Raw genomic sequence first — 17,191 nt, 5'->3', positions numbered from 1 at the left:
TATTACTACACTCATGTGGACTGCTGCTTTTTATATTGTAGACTAGCTGAAGCAGAGATTCCATCTCTGGTTTTTCCTTTTTCTGTTTTTAAAGCATGTAAATATACATTGTACCACAACTTATAAAGTCATGGTTCTACTTCTCTACTTGGGGCTCCTTCAGAAAAGTAAATCAAAGCATTCTAAAACCATGCATGCATGTAGATACCCAAGTATTATGTGCAAGATGTCTGACTTTGTCTATGTGAGTGTCCAAAAGTGAAATGTGTTTATCTTTGACATGTGGTCATTAGAATCAATGATGAGAGGTGAGTTGTTTCAAAAGTCACAAAGAGGAGTCTCATCTTTCAGTTTCTATTCTATCTTCTCACCTCTTATTCCACAGCACAATCCCACAGATTCTCCCTGCCAGGTGGGTGGCCTCAGGCATCACCTCCCTGCTTTGTCATTCATTCTATGTCACCATACCACTCAGAAACAAGAGTGACACATGTGCTACCCACCACGCCATCAGAAATTCAAGGCAACTGCTTCTCACAGCAGCTCTACTGCGGAGTTAAGAAATCTTCTGGTCTCAAGCCAGTAATATTACTTCCCATTTTCAAAGAATCTCAGCAATTGTCTGCTAGTACAAGAGTTAATATAGTATCTCCTTCCTTCCATGTGTAATCCCAGAGGTCATTGCCATAGATCTGCAAAGTTGGCAGATTGTTAAATAGTTTATACCTCCAAAACAAGCAGAGCATGTTCATTGTAGGGAATGGATGTAAAAAAATATCCCCTGCTGTAATTGGGTTCAGCCCTGTGGCTTAACACCATCTTATTTGGCAATCTTTTCCTCTTGACATATTTGGTAATCACTCTAAGGGAGATTTATTACACTCCTTATGGAAACAAACAATGCACTAAATACTACATGTGTATACATGCTGCCAATATCACTTCCTTGGTCTATTCTGGTTTTTTCCTGCAAAGTCTTTGACTCTTATCAAAATTCTCTCATCTTTATATTTTTCTTTATTTTTTCATCTTCCAAAATATCCTTTTACATTTGGAAACTTTCATTGATTAGGAATAATCCTAGCCAACATTCTGTGGTCTGTGCTTAGACAAGAGTGGAAAGAAAGAAACTTTCAGAGCTTAAAACCATTGAAAGATATTTTTCTGGCCATTATTCCCAAAACACCAATACAAAAATTTAGCATATGGTTCAAACTATAAAAATTGCTGTCTAGGTATATCTGGAAGACTCTCTGTGTATGCAAAAGAAATGAAAATATTTTAGCCAAACATAATACAACTAAGTATTTTCTGAGCCTAAGGGTTTGTGTTCATGAAGAGATACGGGGGAAGGGGACACTGGGATTTAGGATGAACAACTCCATCTCTGGGCTAAGTAAAGTACTTTAACAGCTGATGCTTCTCAGACATTTTCAAAAAAGCATACTATCCCACTCACTCAGAAACGTGCATGGCAAAACATCTTAACCAATAATCCATTTAGCACAGATTGAGAGAAGATATAGCAGAGTCATGTGGACACTTGTGGGAGAGTCCACTCTGTGTTAGGCACAGCCATAGATACACCTTTTTATTTAACACACCAACACATGTCTCTCACTGGCCTCATTTTTGCAGACCAGCTACATTTACACATATAAGACATCATGACAATAAATGACTGTGTAGTTGAAACAGTTAAATTGGGGGCCTGTGTATGCATAGTTGAAGCAGAAGATGATGCCATTTGAAAATGCTAATTAACCCTATCTGCAAGGCTTCCATGAGCCTTTGTATGCTCATTAAAAACTGACTTGCTGAGAGGAGGCCAAGTGTGATATCCTGGCACACAGTAGTAGTTTATTTAAATCCCATAATCCCTTCACAACTTACTACCTCTTTTCTTACTTTAGATATTAGATTCTATGCACACCTACATGTGAAGTTTAGGAGCAGGGTAAAAAACAAAGCACAAACTCAGAAATCAGCTGCTGGTAGGAATCCTCATTGCAGTTCTGGTGCCTAGAGGTATATATGACGAAAGCCTAAGAACACAGACCCTGTTCAGAATGCTAGGTATAACCCAGTTGTGCCTTTTATGATGCACATGATCTCGGACAAATGATTTAAGTTCTTCACATCTCATTTGCCTCACTTGTGAGATAAGGCTAGTGTTCATACCTACTTTATGATCCTATGTAAGTTCTAAGTCAACTAATCTGTGCTAATGCCTAGTAATTGTTCTTGGCATGGAGTAGTAGATGTTATTTATCTTCTTGTATACAATTTAGTGGCAAGTGTAAAGTAACTTGACACAACCACAGTCTGATACTAGTCAAGGTGTGTAGAATGCTTCTTGTAGTACTGGGGATAGAAACCAGGGTCTTGTATATAATAGGCAAGTACTCTACCACTGAGCACACTCCAGGCCTTAAAGTGTATAGAAGTCACATTGTGCTCCTTTAGTATGATTTCAATTTGTCTTAGTTAGTAGACTCTTATCATTTAGTGCCCTTTCCCGTCTATTCAGACAAGGAACAACTGAGAAGACAAGGGATAATGTCTTAGTTAGTAATACTGTTGCTGTGTTAAAACACCGTGACTTAAACACATTGGTGAGGAAAGGGTTCATTTAGTTTATACTTCCACCTCACTGTTCATTATTGAAGGAAATCAGGGCAGGAACTCAAACAGGGCAGAAATCTGGAGGCAGGAGCTGGTATAGAGGCCATGGAAGGGTTCTGCTTAGTGGATTGCTCCTCGTGCCTTTCTCAGCCTGCTTTCTAAAAGAACTCAGGATTGCAAGCCTAGGGATAGCACCATCTACAATCAGCAAGGCCCTCCCCTATCGATCACTAATTAAGAAAATGTCCTCTAGGCTTGTCTGCCTTATAGTCTGCTGTTATGGAGGCATTTTCTCAATTGACGTTCCCTCCTCTCTGATAACCCTCACTTATGTCAAGTTGACAGAAAGCTAGTCAGCACAGCTGTCAAGGTAAACTTCTTAAACTTTTATAGTAAAGTAATTGGATAAGCTTATTAAGTGCCCTGCAAATTGGCAGTAAAGGACTAGCCTTCAGAATACCTCTGCATTCAGAGCTGTACCTTCATTGATTTGTTATGTTGTGTTTCCAAGAAAAATAATAAACAAGAGACCTAAATAAGGTTTGTAAACATTATAAACCATTTTGGTCACAAATAAAAAAACCTACAAGTAAAAATGGTACTGGAGTGTAATGACTTCTCAAATGTTAGCACCATCAGAATCCCCCAGAAGGTCTATATAGGTTGTACTCCAGAGAATCTGATTTTTTGGGGTCTGGAATGGGACCTAAGAATTTGCATTTTTGACAAGCTGTTGGGTTGACACTGCTAGACTGGGAGCCACGAAAACTACTTATCCAATGTATGTCTGTCTTGCATCTCTACTACATATTTGTGATTTATGGGCAAAACATTTTATTTAAACTCTCTGTCTTAGAGATGGAACTAATGACTTTCTCTCCTCCGACAAAAAAAGAGGAAATATTTTAAATGTCTGGTGCTAATGTTTCTACTTGTTCATTAAAAATAAACTAACTGTTGTTTTTCTCCCCCATAGTTGCATACTGCTGTAACCAAGATCCAGGTTCCAAGACCTGGCTTTAACTATACGTTTGCCCACATATGTGTCCTGAATAATGACAAGACTTGCATTGTGGATGACATAGTACACGTCCTGGAAGAGCTAAAGAATGCCCGGGCCACCAATCGGACCAATTTCGCTATCACATATCCGATCACTCACTTAAAGGATGGAAGGGCTGTCTATAATGGGCACCAACTTGGAGGTGTCACTGTACACAGCAAGGACCGGGTGAAATCTGCAGAGGCCATTCAGCTCACTTACTATCTGCAGTCAATCAACAGTCTCAATGACATGGTAGCTGAGAGGTGGGAGTCCAGCTTCTGCGACACTGTCAAACTATTCCAGAAATCAAACAGCAAAGTCAAAATATACCCGTACACATCCTCCTCATTGAGGGAAGATTTCCAGAAGACCAGCCGTGTATCAGAGCGTTACCTGGTCACCAGCCTGATCCTGGTAGTCACCATGGCCATCCTCTGCTGCTCTATGCAGGACTGTGTCCGCAGCAAACCCTGGTTAGGCCTTCTTGGATTGGTGACCATAAGCCTAGCCACTCTCACTGCAGCTGGAATCATCAATCTTACTGGTGGGAAATACAATTCCACCTTCCTGGGAGTCCCTTTCGTCATGCTAGGTAATTACTGCCTTTCATTTTTCTTGTTTGTGTTGTTTATTTCCTGCTGATGGTAGTAACTAGTTTTCTCAAAGAGCCATTTAACATTTTCTTTCAGTTATAGTGTTTTCACTTGGCTGAGAAGGCCTGGAAGGAGTTCTGTCAATTAGTAGTCATCACTAAGAAGCAACCTAATGTTCCACAAATTCTGGAAAGTCAAAGGCTTAGGCTGTAGCCATGTTTCTATATTTAATAATTCTGTAGTATTTGGAAAATAGCAACGTTATCTGCGCTCTAGTGTGTTGGGATGTGTTTCTTCAAATCAGACCTGAGTAGTGGACACAGATGCAAGTAGTTTATTTAGGAGAAAACTCTAGGAGCACCAGTATGGGAATGAAAGAGGTGAGTCAGGAAGGCAGACAGCCCTGAGTATTTTAGGGTACTGCTGTCAGTACTGGTCAGTTCCCCTGGAGACTTTTAAAAGATTAGGTAGACCACTCCTCAGAAAAGTTCTCCCTGAAGGATGAAGAAGCTGAGCTATTAACACAGAAGCCCTGTGTGAGATTCACTGAGGGCTGCTCCCCTGCCTAGTTAACCCCTCTGCACTTTCCCCCTGCAGCTGTGGAAACTCCCAAGGTGACTTTGGTGAGAAGCTTTCAGGGAGTTTTAGAATTTCAAATGGAAGGGCAAACCAGTTCTGCTACCCTGCTTCCTTTCTCCATCTATTAATGAATTGAGTAGATGTGAGCATCACACAAAAGGATGTGATAAGTAAACAAGAACTTGGAAAGCATCCTGTGAAATATCAGTAGCACAGTATCTTTTTCATTAATCTTGATATGAACACCTTAGAGCGGTGGTCGTGGGGTTCTTCTGGAGTTTTTAACTGGGGAAATCATCAGGAATTCCTGCTGGAAACAGAATTAATGCTCGAAACAAAGTCACGGTGTTATATCATTAGCTCTTCTGCCTTCCTACTATTTAAGATAATATGTCTAGTACATTCAGAGGTAACGTTCCTGTGAGCCAAAGATTCAATGAGGTTAGGTTAGCTTCCCTGCCTCCCTTTTCTGTGGCAACTGCTCATCAATTCCTCTAGCAAAATTAAAATGTCACCTGGGATCAGATACCGAAGATACAAGACAGTTGTGGTTTTCTGTTGTTCTTGACTGGGAAGTCACCACAATTTATTTCACTGGTAGGCCTTATGCCATGTTTTAGAGTAGCAGGAATAATGGAATTTTCTTAAGCAATCGCTGCTGAATTACAGTTAAATAATAAGCAGGGTTGATGAAGCTACACTGTGCCCTCGATGCTTTGTGACCTATGCGAATTGAGACCTAGTCAATAAATGTATGCTTCTGTGGAAATCAAGGCACAGTGGAGAGACCAGGCAGTCAGAGAATCTGCTAGATCAATTTAGTTGTCACTCTTGAAAACAACTTAGGACAGTCTGCATCCAGTCTGATAAGAAGGCAGCCAGCGCAACCTCCCCCTTTAAACTGACTCCAAGAATCCTGAAAGAGTGGGGAGGACTGAGTATTAGTAACTTCCTCAGAGAGTTGAGTCAAGGTTTAAATTAAGATGTGTTGCTCATGATTAGTCACATGCTCGAGCACTTGGATTCTTTTTTAACTTTTCATTTTCAAAATAGTGCTTCTGTTGTTGCTTTTGCAAGACGAAGATAAACAAGGATAAGAAATTGGTTGGGAACTGAAGGGAGATACAAAGGTTCTTAAGATGACAAAAAAGGGATGTGAAAGCCTGGGAAAGGACTGACAGTTTGGTTTTATGACACTCCAACCTATTACCAGTGGTCACAAAGAACATTACAATGTTTAAAACTTCTTAAAATTAAACTTAAAGTAACAAATCCAAAACTGATTTTCTTAAAACTGTGCAAAATAAAATTAATTAGAATCTTTAAATTTTCCTCAAATTTATCCTTTATTTTTAAAGATAGTTTAGGTATTTATTCTAAGTAAATATAATATATATTATATACGCACACACACACACATATATATATATACATATATATGTATATGTATATGTATATGTATAAACACCAGAAAGTAATATATCAGACAATATTGGTCAGTGGGGGATGTGAGCGATGTTAAGACAGAATGATGCCCTTACAGAGGATTGTCTTTAAAAAGTGATTCCAGAAATGGTTAAGTAGTTCCACAGCTCCTTAACTAAGTTCCACTGATTAAGTATCAGTGAACTTTACCTCAGAATTCAATTCAGAAAACAAAACAAGCACCACAAAGGTAAACAAACAAGTATTTGCAGTAAAAGAGAACAAGCAAGACAGGTGCCCATTTCTCCCTTCCTTGTTTGGGAATTGTGAGGAATGGTCCCTGCATTGATTTGATTGTGGCTTTTCCTGCTAACAATCAGCATGCAACCTTTCTGTACATTTTCAGCCTGTATGGTTTTCAAATTACTTATTCATGACATGAAAGGAAACTAGACATTTTAGTGGCTAAGGCCGATTTGAAATAAAGGCATTGCACAATGTAATGGGTGTTTAATATGCCCATAAAGCTAACAATGCCTGGATTTAGGATGCTTGCCCTTCTGGATTTCTTAGATAAACTCTTCATCCTTAGAGTATGATTGTAAAATGAAATATAAGCAAGAGCAGATTCATGAATTTATTCAAGACCAATGTTTAGTTCTGTTTATTGACGACTAGTCCTAAATTAAGAGTAAACATTTCAGAAGACCAAAAAGAAATACAGTGCTAAGAGCTTTGTACGACACATAAATTAGCTGTCTAGAAATTTGTTGTATAATAAAATACATATTTATACTTAACCAAAACAGGTTATTAAAAATCTTCTTGATTTAGTTTGGCATGTAAAACTGTATCAAATCACTACACATGTGTTCATAAAATCTCTAATGTGCCAAGTACTGTACATTTCAAATTCAACTATCTCAACATTCTTAGTGTGATTGCAGTCATGTAAGGCTAGATCCAACCAAATGCCAAGATGGCAGTTGATTTACAATGGAAAATTTCAAGACCACATGTGTTAAGCAGTAATATCTTGACAAGATTCCACAAGAGGAAGGAATTTGAATAAGCCCTGAGAGTTTGTCATAATGGGATATGATTGTGTGTTTCTAGCTAAGCTGATACATGATATCGCTGGCAAAAAGAATATATCCTACACAGATGAATCAGCTTGGCAATGATGTAAACATAAATACCACATGATTTAGAATGTTTTTCATCAGTGTCTGCATATTAGACACTTCCAATTCTGCCATAACCTCTATCCAGATTAGTCAGGGTGGTTTGTAGAGCTGAAATCCTTAAAGGTCCACAGTATCATAAATGTTTATATTCATTTTTTAGTTGCTAGAATTTAGAGAACTTAGATGGTTATATTAATGTCATGGAGTGAGGTATTAATATATGTAAGCATTATTTTAATCTATTAGAAGATGTCCTCTAAGGAATGAAGATTTACAACATGGATGTGCAGATGAGTATGATTTTGGAAATTGGCATCAGTTTTGCATGTGCAAATTCTCCTTACAGATGTGGTATTTATTTATGCAGCTTCTCTTATCATACCCAAGTGAGGAATGGAGTAGGATGTTGGAGAATATGGAAGGAGCAGAGGAAGATTTTACTCCTTATCCAAATGAGAAGTTTGTTTCTCATATACATTCCATGCACATAAAAGAGAGAATTGAAGTCATTGTGGGAGATAGTTTGGATGTCAGTTTCTGTGTAGCATTTTAACTTGCAAGGGTCACTTTGCCTTTGTTGATATTCAAGAGACCTGGAGATTAGATGAGATGAAAAACACTCTTCAGTTTTGAAGAGGTCAGATGTCAAGTCCAGGCTGCTTACTTATGAATTATCTAACCAGTGGAACACACAGCACTTATATAACTTACCTAACCAGACTTCACAGTTTAGGAGACGTGAACGGGAAACAGAATGTATATTAGGTGCTAGGAAATGGATAATATCAGAAAATCTGTCTTCTTACCGTGGTATATTCTAGGATCATCTGAATTTTTAGCAGGAACCAAAAATTAACTTCTGTTCTTTAAGGGTTTGTTCTCACTGATACCACTTGAAGTGTGATAACAATGTATGTGGCTCATCAAAAGGGTTACATTAAGAAGGATAGTAACAACTGAAAAATGTATTCCTTAATTATTCTCACTCTCAGTTTAAACAAACTTGAAATGGTTTTATATTCCTAAGTCATTAGTAACATGATGTTAAAAATCATCCAGTCAGTAAGAAAGGTTTAGCTGAAATTATCAATATTCACCCATCTTTTACCTAGAAAATTGATACTAATACCAAAATAATATCTGAATGATAAAAATGGTAATTTCATATTGCTCAACTTAATACATTATAGTAGAAATATGCCATTTGCAGCAATATGGCAATCTACATGATAGACTAGAAATATAGAGCAAGATGGAAATACTTAATTTAGACATAAAACAGTTAATAGTTTTAATAGTTCCTAAAACAAACTGCTTATCAAGATTTTGTTTCTCATATTTCTTTAGTCTGTATGATTTTAAATTCTAGGCCTGAAGAAATGAAATAGTTAAGAGCTCTTGATGTTCTTGCAGAGGACAGAAATTCAGCTCTCAGCACACAAATTGGATAGCTACAACCAATGATGCTTTCTTCTGAATTTTACACACACACACACACACACACACACACACACTGATAATAATGAAACTTTTTTTAAAAAACAAGAGTAATTCCATATAATATTTTCCAGGTTCATTTTTACCTTTTAAATAATGTTCTATAGTTGTATAATTTATAAAGAGACATGAAATCTAATTTTGTCATTAGTTCTTAGGAGTCATATCATTGTAAAGGGAAGGTAGAAAATAGCTTAAAGTGGAAGTAGAACAAATTTATCGATGTACTCCCTAAGTAGGCGTGGCAACAGCTTCCCCTACAACTAGGGGCACACAGATTGGAGAAGGATGAACTCACTTGACTAAGGGAGCTATGTCTTTGATAAAGGTCTCCTAGGTAATCTCTACATAGTCTGCTGACTTAGTCTCTTCCCAGGAATGGGAGAACAGCCAACATAAGGAAAAACACCTAGTATCTGTTTGGACTAGAGTATCAGAAAATTGCAAAATGACCCAAATAGGTCTAAAGGAGCTCACTATGCAAGTTGAGTCACAGTCATTGTAAAAGAACACTTGCTGTTCACTTAAACTTTACTACATTATTAGCTAACAACAAAATGTAGCTAGCTTTCTAGCATGTTCTCTTCATTGATCAGTATACCAGCACTAACATTTCTCTGCCTCATTGGTAAATAAATTCCTCATCATCCAACTGTTTACTTTATATGAGTATGAAGGTGTAATTTGTGTGCATAATATAAATAGCATTAGCTATAGAAGGTATGATTGTAGTATAGAATTACTTTATGTTATATATATTAGAATTAATTAACATTAATATTATTTAACAGTGCTTATTTTTGAATATTTAAGCACATGTATATTGCTTTGCATATATTCAAATATTTTATATGTAAATATATAAAATATGCTTGAACAGGATATACCATAAATACTTGTGTTTATATATTACATATGTCTTCATGTGAATAGTTATTACATAATGGCCATAGTATATATTATTGACCTTATTTATATATTCTGGTTTCATGTAATATATTTACATATATTATCTAAATACTCTATCTTTAATAAAATCTATTAGCAAAAAATTTATTGGACATTTGTATGCAGTATCTAGCAAAGGAATAGCATTTTTCAGATTCAAACCCTATGTTGAGATTAGAACAACCAATATGTGTCAATTCTATAGTAGAAAGACTAAGATGTATATATCCCTCCCTGACATAAGCATCTGTCTTTACTTAAGTAGAGTACACTTTTACTCTTACTCTTAACTGTGAGACAAAACAGGCTGAAAAAAGCCTAACAATTCATACTGTAAAGTAAATGTTTATAACTGACAAAGTTTAAATGTAACCCCATTAGTGAACTGCTCCCTGAGAATAGGTGTTAGTCAATCCAGAAATATATATGCTTGAAATTTCTTTTTGATACAACAAAAATAATGAATTTATGCAGATACCTTGAAGAAAAGCATTTTGTAAACACGAACTACTTCATGAAATTCATCTAAGAGTAAAATATGTTTACATAGAATTTCTTCATCCATTGTAATCTATGGAAATGTTTTTACGTTAATGTACTTGTTCTGTTTCCATATACGAAAGCTGGCATTACACATGTGCATTATAAGTGACTTCATTTGCTCCTGATGTTAATGTTTTCATATTAGAACATAAAGATGATCTACCAGTAAGCCACCCAAGTAACTTATCTTCTTAGTAATTCCCCAAGAATCCCAAGCTGAGGAAATGCTACTAATAGGGAAAGAATTAAAACACGAGTAACATCCAAAGGCATCAGTCCATGCCTCTCATGTGCCTGTGAGAACTGGGGAAAGTAGGGAAATATGTAACTGGGAAAAAACAAAACTTACTGAATCCAGCAATGTAAAGGAATCAGTCCTCATGGTTAGTCTTTGACAAATCATGTAGGCAAAACCAAATCTCCTAGAAGGTCTCTCATAGAAAACCATTAAATAAATTCAAAACATGATTCACTTTATGAACAAGTTTCTAGAAGTATATCTATTGGGTAGAGTTAACTCTCCACTATTTGCTAGTGAATTCCTTCCTTGGTAAATTATAAACAACCCTGAAGGCTTTGGCTGTACCCCAGAAAAGAGCTTGGGTGAAAGTGTGATTTAATCTGTGAGTATGCCTGAAAGTCATCCTAAGTGACTGGAGGATTAGCTAGCTGAGTTTCTTCTACCATTAGTGTTATTTATCATCTGTGCTGCTGTTTCTCTTCATTAGTTCCAAACCCCTGGAAGTTCTCTCTCTCTCTCTCTCTCTCTCTCTCTCTCTCTCTCTCTCTCTCTCTCTCTCTCTCTCTCTCACACACACACACACACACACACACACACACACACACATCTTCCAGTCATTTAAGGTGACTTTCAGGCATACTTACAAATTAAATTCCACCTGTCTGGGCTCTCTCCAAAGCCTTCCGGGTTGTTTGTAATCTCTAAGGCAGCTATAGCAAGCATGTGCAAGTCTGAAGACTACTTGTGTCACTCAGTTCTCTTTTTCTACCACATGAGTTCTGGAGTTTGAACTTGGTCATCAGGCTCGATGGTGGACACTGTTATTAACTAGAGACCTTGCCAGCCCCAGACACAGCTTTAAATTAGACACAAAGCAAACAACAGTACCATTTACTCTTAAAACATCTTTTCTAAAAAGAAGAAAATAATACTCAAATCTCAGAAAATTGGCTTCAGCCCACAGGCAGTACATTAGACTGCACCCTGTAAGATTTGGCCTCCAAGGTTCCTAAGAGAACTAAAGAATGGACTCACCCTATGTTTGCGGAAAGTGGAATGGAAGGGATCTTATGAAAAAACTACCCCTCACACCTCCACATTGCCCTAACTCTAACTTGCCCAATTTACTGCTAGAGTAGCAGTACAAAATAAAGCCAGAGCTGGCTAGCAGCAGAAGGAAAGGATGCCACTGTGTGGTGAAATGCTCCTAATTACTCTTCAGACAGCCCCAATTTCTGTCCTAGTTTCCCCAATCTAAGGGAAGCTGTTTTCATAGACCATTGTCCCAAAGCAGTTTGTAATTAAGACTATACCTTTAAATGTCAAAACTAAAGGAAATACAACTGTAAATTCCAGACATAGAAGGAATTTGTAGGAGGGGGGTGTTTTATGGGCTCTTAGAGTGTGTTTCTCCTTGAGCACAAGCCAGGAAACAGGGTTCCCACAATTTATCTTCCCTTTAAGATAATAAGCCAACCTCTTAAGCATAAACATGAAGCTGTAACCTGAGTCTAGTGCCAGCCAGGCACTCTAGGCTGCTAACAAATCCCTAAGAGTTGCCTGTAACTTTCTTGGCACTCATCTATCCCTTGACTGACTGAAGTGTAGAAAAGAGTTATGGCATCAGCAATTATCACAGAAATTCAAGGACCCTTTTAAGATATTATACAATTAAAATTTGGAGTTAAGAGTCCAGGAATCTGATTGACAGGTGTGGGTGGAGAAACAAGGTTCTAGCATACCAGGAGTAGTGACAGAAAAGGCCATTGATTACTAGCAACAAATGAGTGATCAGATAGAATAGATTGTTTCTCATTGCATCTTCTAACATCTGTGAGGACCTTCATACACAGAGAAAGGAGGAGTGGGGAGGAGGAAGGGAAAAAGAGGGGAGGGTTTCCAAGAGCTCTTGAGAATAAAATTAAAATTCTCTTCAGAAGCGCCCCTTGAGGCAATACCATATGCAAAAAGACTCAGAACTCAATGCAAAGGATCCAACTATATACAAGGGATATTTAAAAGACAGCAAAGGAACTCATGTATTTTCATCTTCTCTTGAGTGTGATTATTTTCATCTTGGAACCTTACTTATCACCTTTTTGTTCTGTTAATTCAAATTGCTTTTCTCATTCACCTCCTATGATTATTCAACAGTACACTAAGAAATGGATTCCTATTGTATTGTCCAACAAGTATCAGGGCCAGATAATACCGTTATAAAATATCACACTAATTTTATGTTTAAATTTGAATTTAATTTCATATTCAGTTTCATATTTAATTTTCACTAAAATTCTACTATAGGAGTAGCTCTGATTCTGCTACATGTTTTTTTATTTCCTGACATATTTAAATACTCCATACTAAAGTCTTATTTTGAAGTAGTTTTGCTTGCAGGAAGTAAATAATCTAAATACTATTTGTACTTTCCAGCAATTCTCGAGATGTGCTTACCTTCCAAAGCTTACTTGTTCTTCTTGGTCCCAGATAAATTGGTCAGTATTATTTCCCCAGGGCACCGATGTCTCCTAGGCATTAGTCTTCTTATTACCTACTGACAAGGATTAGTTTGCTTTTAATCAAAGGTTGGTCAGTCCATCCAGAGAAAACTGAAAACAGTTTTAATAACTAGATTTCCCTTTTGAGACTAGACATTGTTAACTGCCTAAAACATAATTAACAGCAGAATGCCAGTCAACAATACACTTTCACTTCATATCTGGGGAATTTAGGTGCTCCAATTTAATAGGGGCCATGGTACTAGTAATCAAATCAAAAGTCTTGGTTTGACCTCTAAAAGCAGCTGTAAAATGATGTCTAATAAATTAAGATGAATGCCAAACCCTTCGGAGGAAACAGGCCTGCCTGTATCATTACCATATAATCTGTACTCAGGTTTGAGGTCAGGGCTTTACAATAAGGATATAAATACCAGGCTGGGTGCAAGGTGAGACATATGCTCAGTTATTTTGCATACAAGATAATGGTGACTCACTTCGTTCACATTATACACGGCTGCCTATTTTAAATTCCTTCTTTACAAAACAAGTATATCACATCAGAATAAGGTATTATCCTCGGTAATGGAACTGAATTTGCCAAGGTATAGACAAAGACAATTAGATCTTCTATCCCAGTGCCAAGACAGGGTTTATCAGAAGCCACCATGTGTCATTTTGGCAAGTTTTTTTTTTTTTAATGTGCCTTCGATGTTCAGGGAAGTACAGCAAGGAAGTGTTTAGTTCCAACCACAAGAGGTGAAGAAGGCATGCTCAAACTTCTGAGAAGCAGCATGCAATCACAACATGGGCAGTCACTGTACCTATGCCACCCCAATGTTGCTGGAATCCTAAATAGGGAGCTGAGATTCTTAATCAGTTAAGGGAAGTTGTTATCAAAGTGCCACTGCCAACTAGTATCATGAAGATAGCAGAGTCACTGTATACTTGATATGTGATCTGTGAACAACTAGAGTTGGTGAAAAAAAATCCTAAAGACAAATTCAGGTCATAAATCTTGAATCCAATTTCACTTTTAGCAATAACAGTGAGGGTTCACATGAATCTTGTTTTGCTTTGTCTTTATTTTTCTTCTTTCTTTATTCTCCACTCAAACTTGTTCCTACTTATTTTGCTTTCCTCTGTTTCTCAGATGTATTAATTTCTGTTGTGATATTTAGTAAAGACAAAAGAGGCTGTGAATTAGTTTTCTGTCAGTACTCAAACTAATTACAGTGTCTCTTTATCACTAAAGCCCTCTGCTTGACCAATTTTAAAACAATGTATTGGACACTGATTGGGAATACTCTACCCATTGCTTTCCTCTTGAGCCTATGGGAATATAAAGCAAAATGATCAGTATCTGCAATATTCTCTGGAGTGTTCCACCAGCCAAATTGTACCAACAACCATAAGTTATTGATGTATATAACTTTTAAAAGGTATAGGCCCAAGTCTACTCAGATTTTTGCTAGCAAAAAGTTTTCCAGCTTTCTTAGACTAGTAGAAACCATGAAGACCTCTGTTCTTCTAGCTATTCTAGAAGATACTATCAGTGAACACTTAGGATTCTTTAAAATACAGGTCTCCTTCCCACAGGAAAAGTCCCTGACTTTTCCAAACCTATTACCACTAAAGCTGGTTATATTTACTATGATCCATTAAGCTTTTGTGATCAAATTTATACCCTTGTTTACTAAGATTTGTTCCTTAAAACTTTTGCTCTCATCTTTTTCTGCCTCTTCAGGTCATGGATTATACGGGACTTTTGAAATGTTATCCTCGTGGAGGAAAACTAGAGAGGACCAACATGTTAAAGAGCGAACTGCAGAAGTCTATGCAGACTCCATGCTCTCCTTCTCTCTCACCACTGCCATGTACTTGGTCACCTTTGGTATAGGGGCCAGCCCTTTCACGAACATCGAGGCAGCCAGGATTTTCTGCTGCAATTCCTGTATTGCAATCCTCTTCAACTACCTCTATGTACTCTCATTTTATGGTTCCAGCCTTGTGTTCACTGGCTACATAGAAAACAATTACCAGCATAGTATATTCTGTAGAAAAGTTCCAAAGCCTGAGGTATTGCAGGAGAAGCCAGCATGGTATAGGTTTCTTCTGACAGCTAGATTCAGTGAGGATACAGCTGAAGGCGAGGAAGCAAACACTTATGAGAGTCACCTATTGGTATGTTTCCTCAAGCGGTATTACTGTGACTGGATAACCAACACCTATGTCAAGCCTTTTGTAGTCCTCTTTTACCTTATTTATATTTCCTTTGCCTTAATGGGCTATCTGCAGGTCAGTGAAGGGTCAGACCTTAGTAACATCGTAGCAACTGCAACACAAACCATTGAGTACACTACTGCCCAGCAAAAGTACTTTAGCAACTACAGTCCTGTTATTGGGTTTTACATATATGAGTCCATAGAATATTGGAACTCTAGCGTCCAAGAAGATGTTCTAGAGTACACTAAGGGGTTTGTGCGGATATCCTGGTTCGAAAGCTACTTAAATTATCTTCGGAAACTCAATATATCCACTGACTTGCCTAAGAAAAATTTCACAGACATGTTGAGGAATTCTTTCCTAAAAGCTCCTCAGTTTTCACATTTTCAAGAGGACATAATCTTCTCTAAAAAGTACAATGATGAGTTTGATGTAGTGGCCTCTAGAATGTTTTTGGTGGCCAAGACCATGGACACAAACAGAGAAGAACTCTATGATCTCTTGGAGACCCTGAGGAGGCTTTCAGTCACCTCCAAGGTGAAGTTCATTGTCTTTAATCCGTCTTTTGTGTTTATGGATCGATATGCCTCCTCTCTGGGAGCCCCCCTGCACAACTCCTGCATCAGTGCTTTGTTCCTGCTCTTCTTCTCGGCATTCCTGGTGGCAGATTCAATGATTAATGTCTGGATCACTCTAACAGTTGTGTCTGTGGAGTTTGGAGTGATAGGCTTCATGACATTATGGAAAGTAGAACTGGACTGCATCTCTGTGCTATGCTTAATCTATGGTATTAACTACACAATTGACAATTGTGCTCCACTGTTATCCACATTTGTCCTGGGCAAGGATTTTACAAGAACTAAATGGGTAAAAAATGCCCTGGAAGTGCATGGGGTAGCTATTTTACAGAGTTACCTCTGTTATATTGTTGGTCTATTTCCTCTTGCAGCTGTGCCTTCAAATCTGACCTGTACACTGTTCAGGTGCTTGTTTTTAATAGCATTTGTCACCTTCTTTCACTGCTTTGCCATTTTACCTGTGATACTGACTTTCCTGCCACCCTCTAAGAAAAAAAGGAAAGAGAAGAAAAATCCTGAAAACCGGGAGGAAATTGAGTGTGTGGAAATGGTGGATATTGATAGTACCCGAGTTGTTGACCAGATTACCACAGTGTGATAGTATCTGCTTCATATATTTTCACCCTAGGTCTTACTAAGAACAAAGGCTTATGTTGGTGAAGCATAGTCAAAGTTGCTCTGTTTTCAAAAAGACAAAAAAAAACAGACACTGAAAAATATAAAAGTAAAAGATGAGTATAACAGGAATGGCATCTTTAAAATCATTAAAGCAAAGGGTTCTTATGAAAAGGAATTTACTTACACACACACACAGTCACACACACACACACACACACACACACAGTCACACACACACACACTGGACTCAGTGTTTTAAATAAGATCAAACAGAGGAAAGTTGATTAATAAGAAGGATCCCATTTTACCAACACTGTACTAGTTACTGGTATTATAATAAAATGCAACTGATTTCAAGGTCAGTGGCCATGACAAAAATATCTTTAGGCATTGTTCAAAAGAACAAGGCTACCTACACTTCTGCAGAGCTGTAACTCTACTTAGGTTCTGTGGTTTAAGATCTTCATTGTCTGATTTAGCACCTCAACACTCAAGGAGATTCTGTAAAAGTTCTCATCAGCAAAAGGAAGCCAGAACCTCTGAAGCAGATGTGGTAGACTGAACATCATACACAAATTAAAATTGAGT

General features: G+C 37.5%; 1 protein-coding gene across 1 annotated transcript in view; it reads left to right on the top strand.

Annotated features, from left to right (window-relative positions):
* Positions 1–16,846, top strand: part of Ptchd1 (patched domain containing 1) — a 49,321-nt gene extending 32,475 nt beyond the window's left edge. The window contains exons 2-3 of the mRNA XM_035449750.1: positions 3,602–4,262; positions 14,929–16,846. Of these exons, the coding sequence (XP_035305641.1) occupies positions 3,602–4,262; positions 14,929–16,583 (2,316 nt within the window). The 3' untranslated portion in view covers positions 16,584–16,846. The remainder of the gene's footprint in view (positions 1–3,601; positions 4,263–14,928) is intronic.
* The last annotated feature ends 345 nt before the right edge of the window (positions 16,847–17,191 follow it).

This window comes from Cricetulus griseus, chromosome X, assembly GCF_003668045.3.
Source record: "Cricetulus griseus strain 17A/GY chromosome X, alternate assembly CriGri-PICRH-1.0, whole genome shotgun sequence".
Taxonomy (NCBI): domain Eukaryota; kingdom Metazoa; phylum Chordata; class Mammalia; order Rodentia; family Cricetidae; genus Cricetulus; species Cricetulus griseus.
The sequence above is the reverse complement of the archived record's forward strand: the minus strand, read 5'-3'. Positions and strand labels throughout refer to the sequence as shown.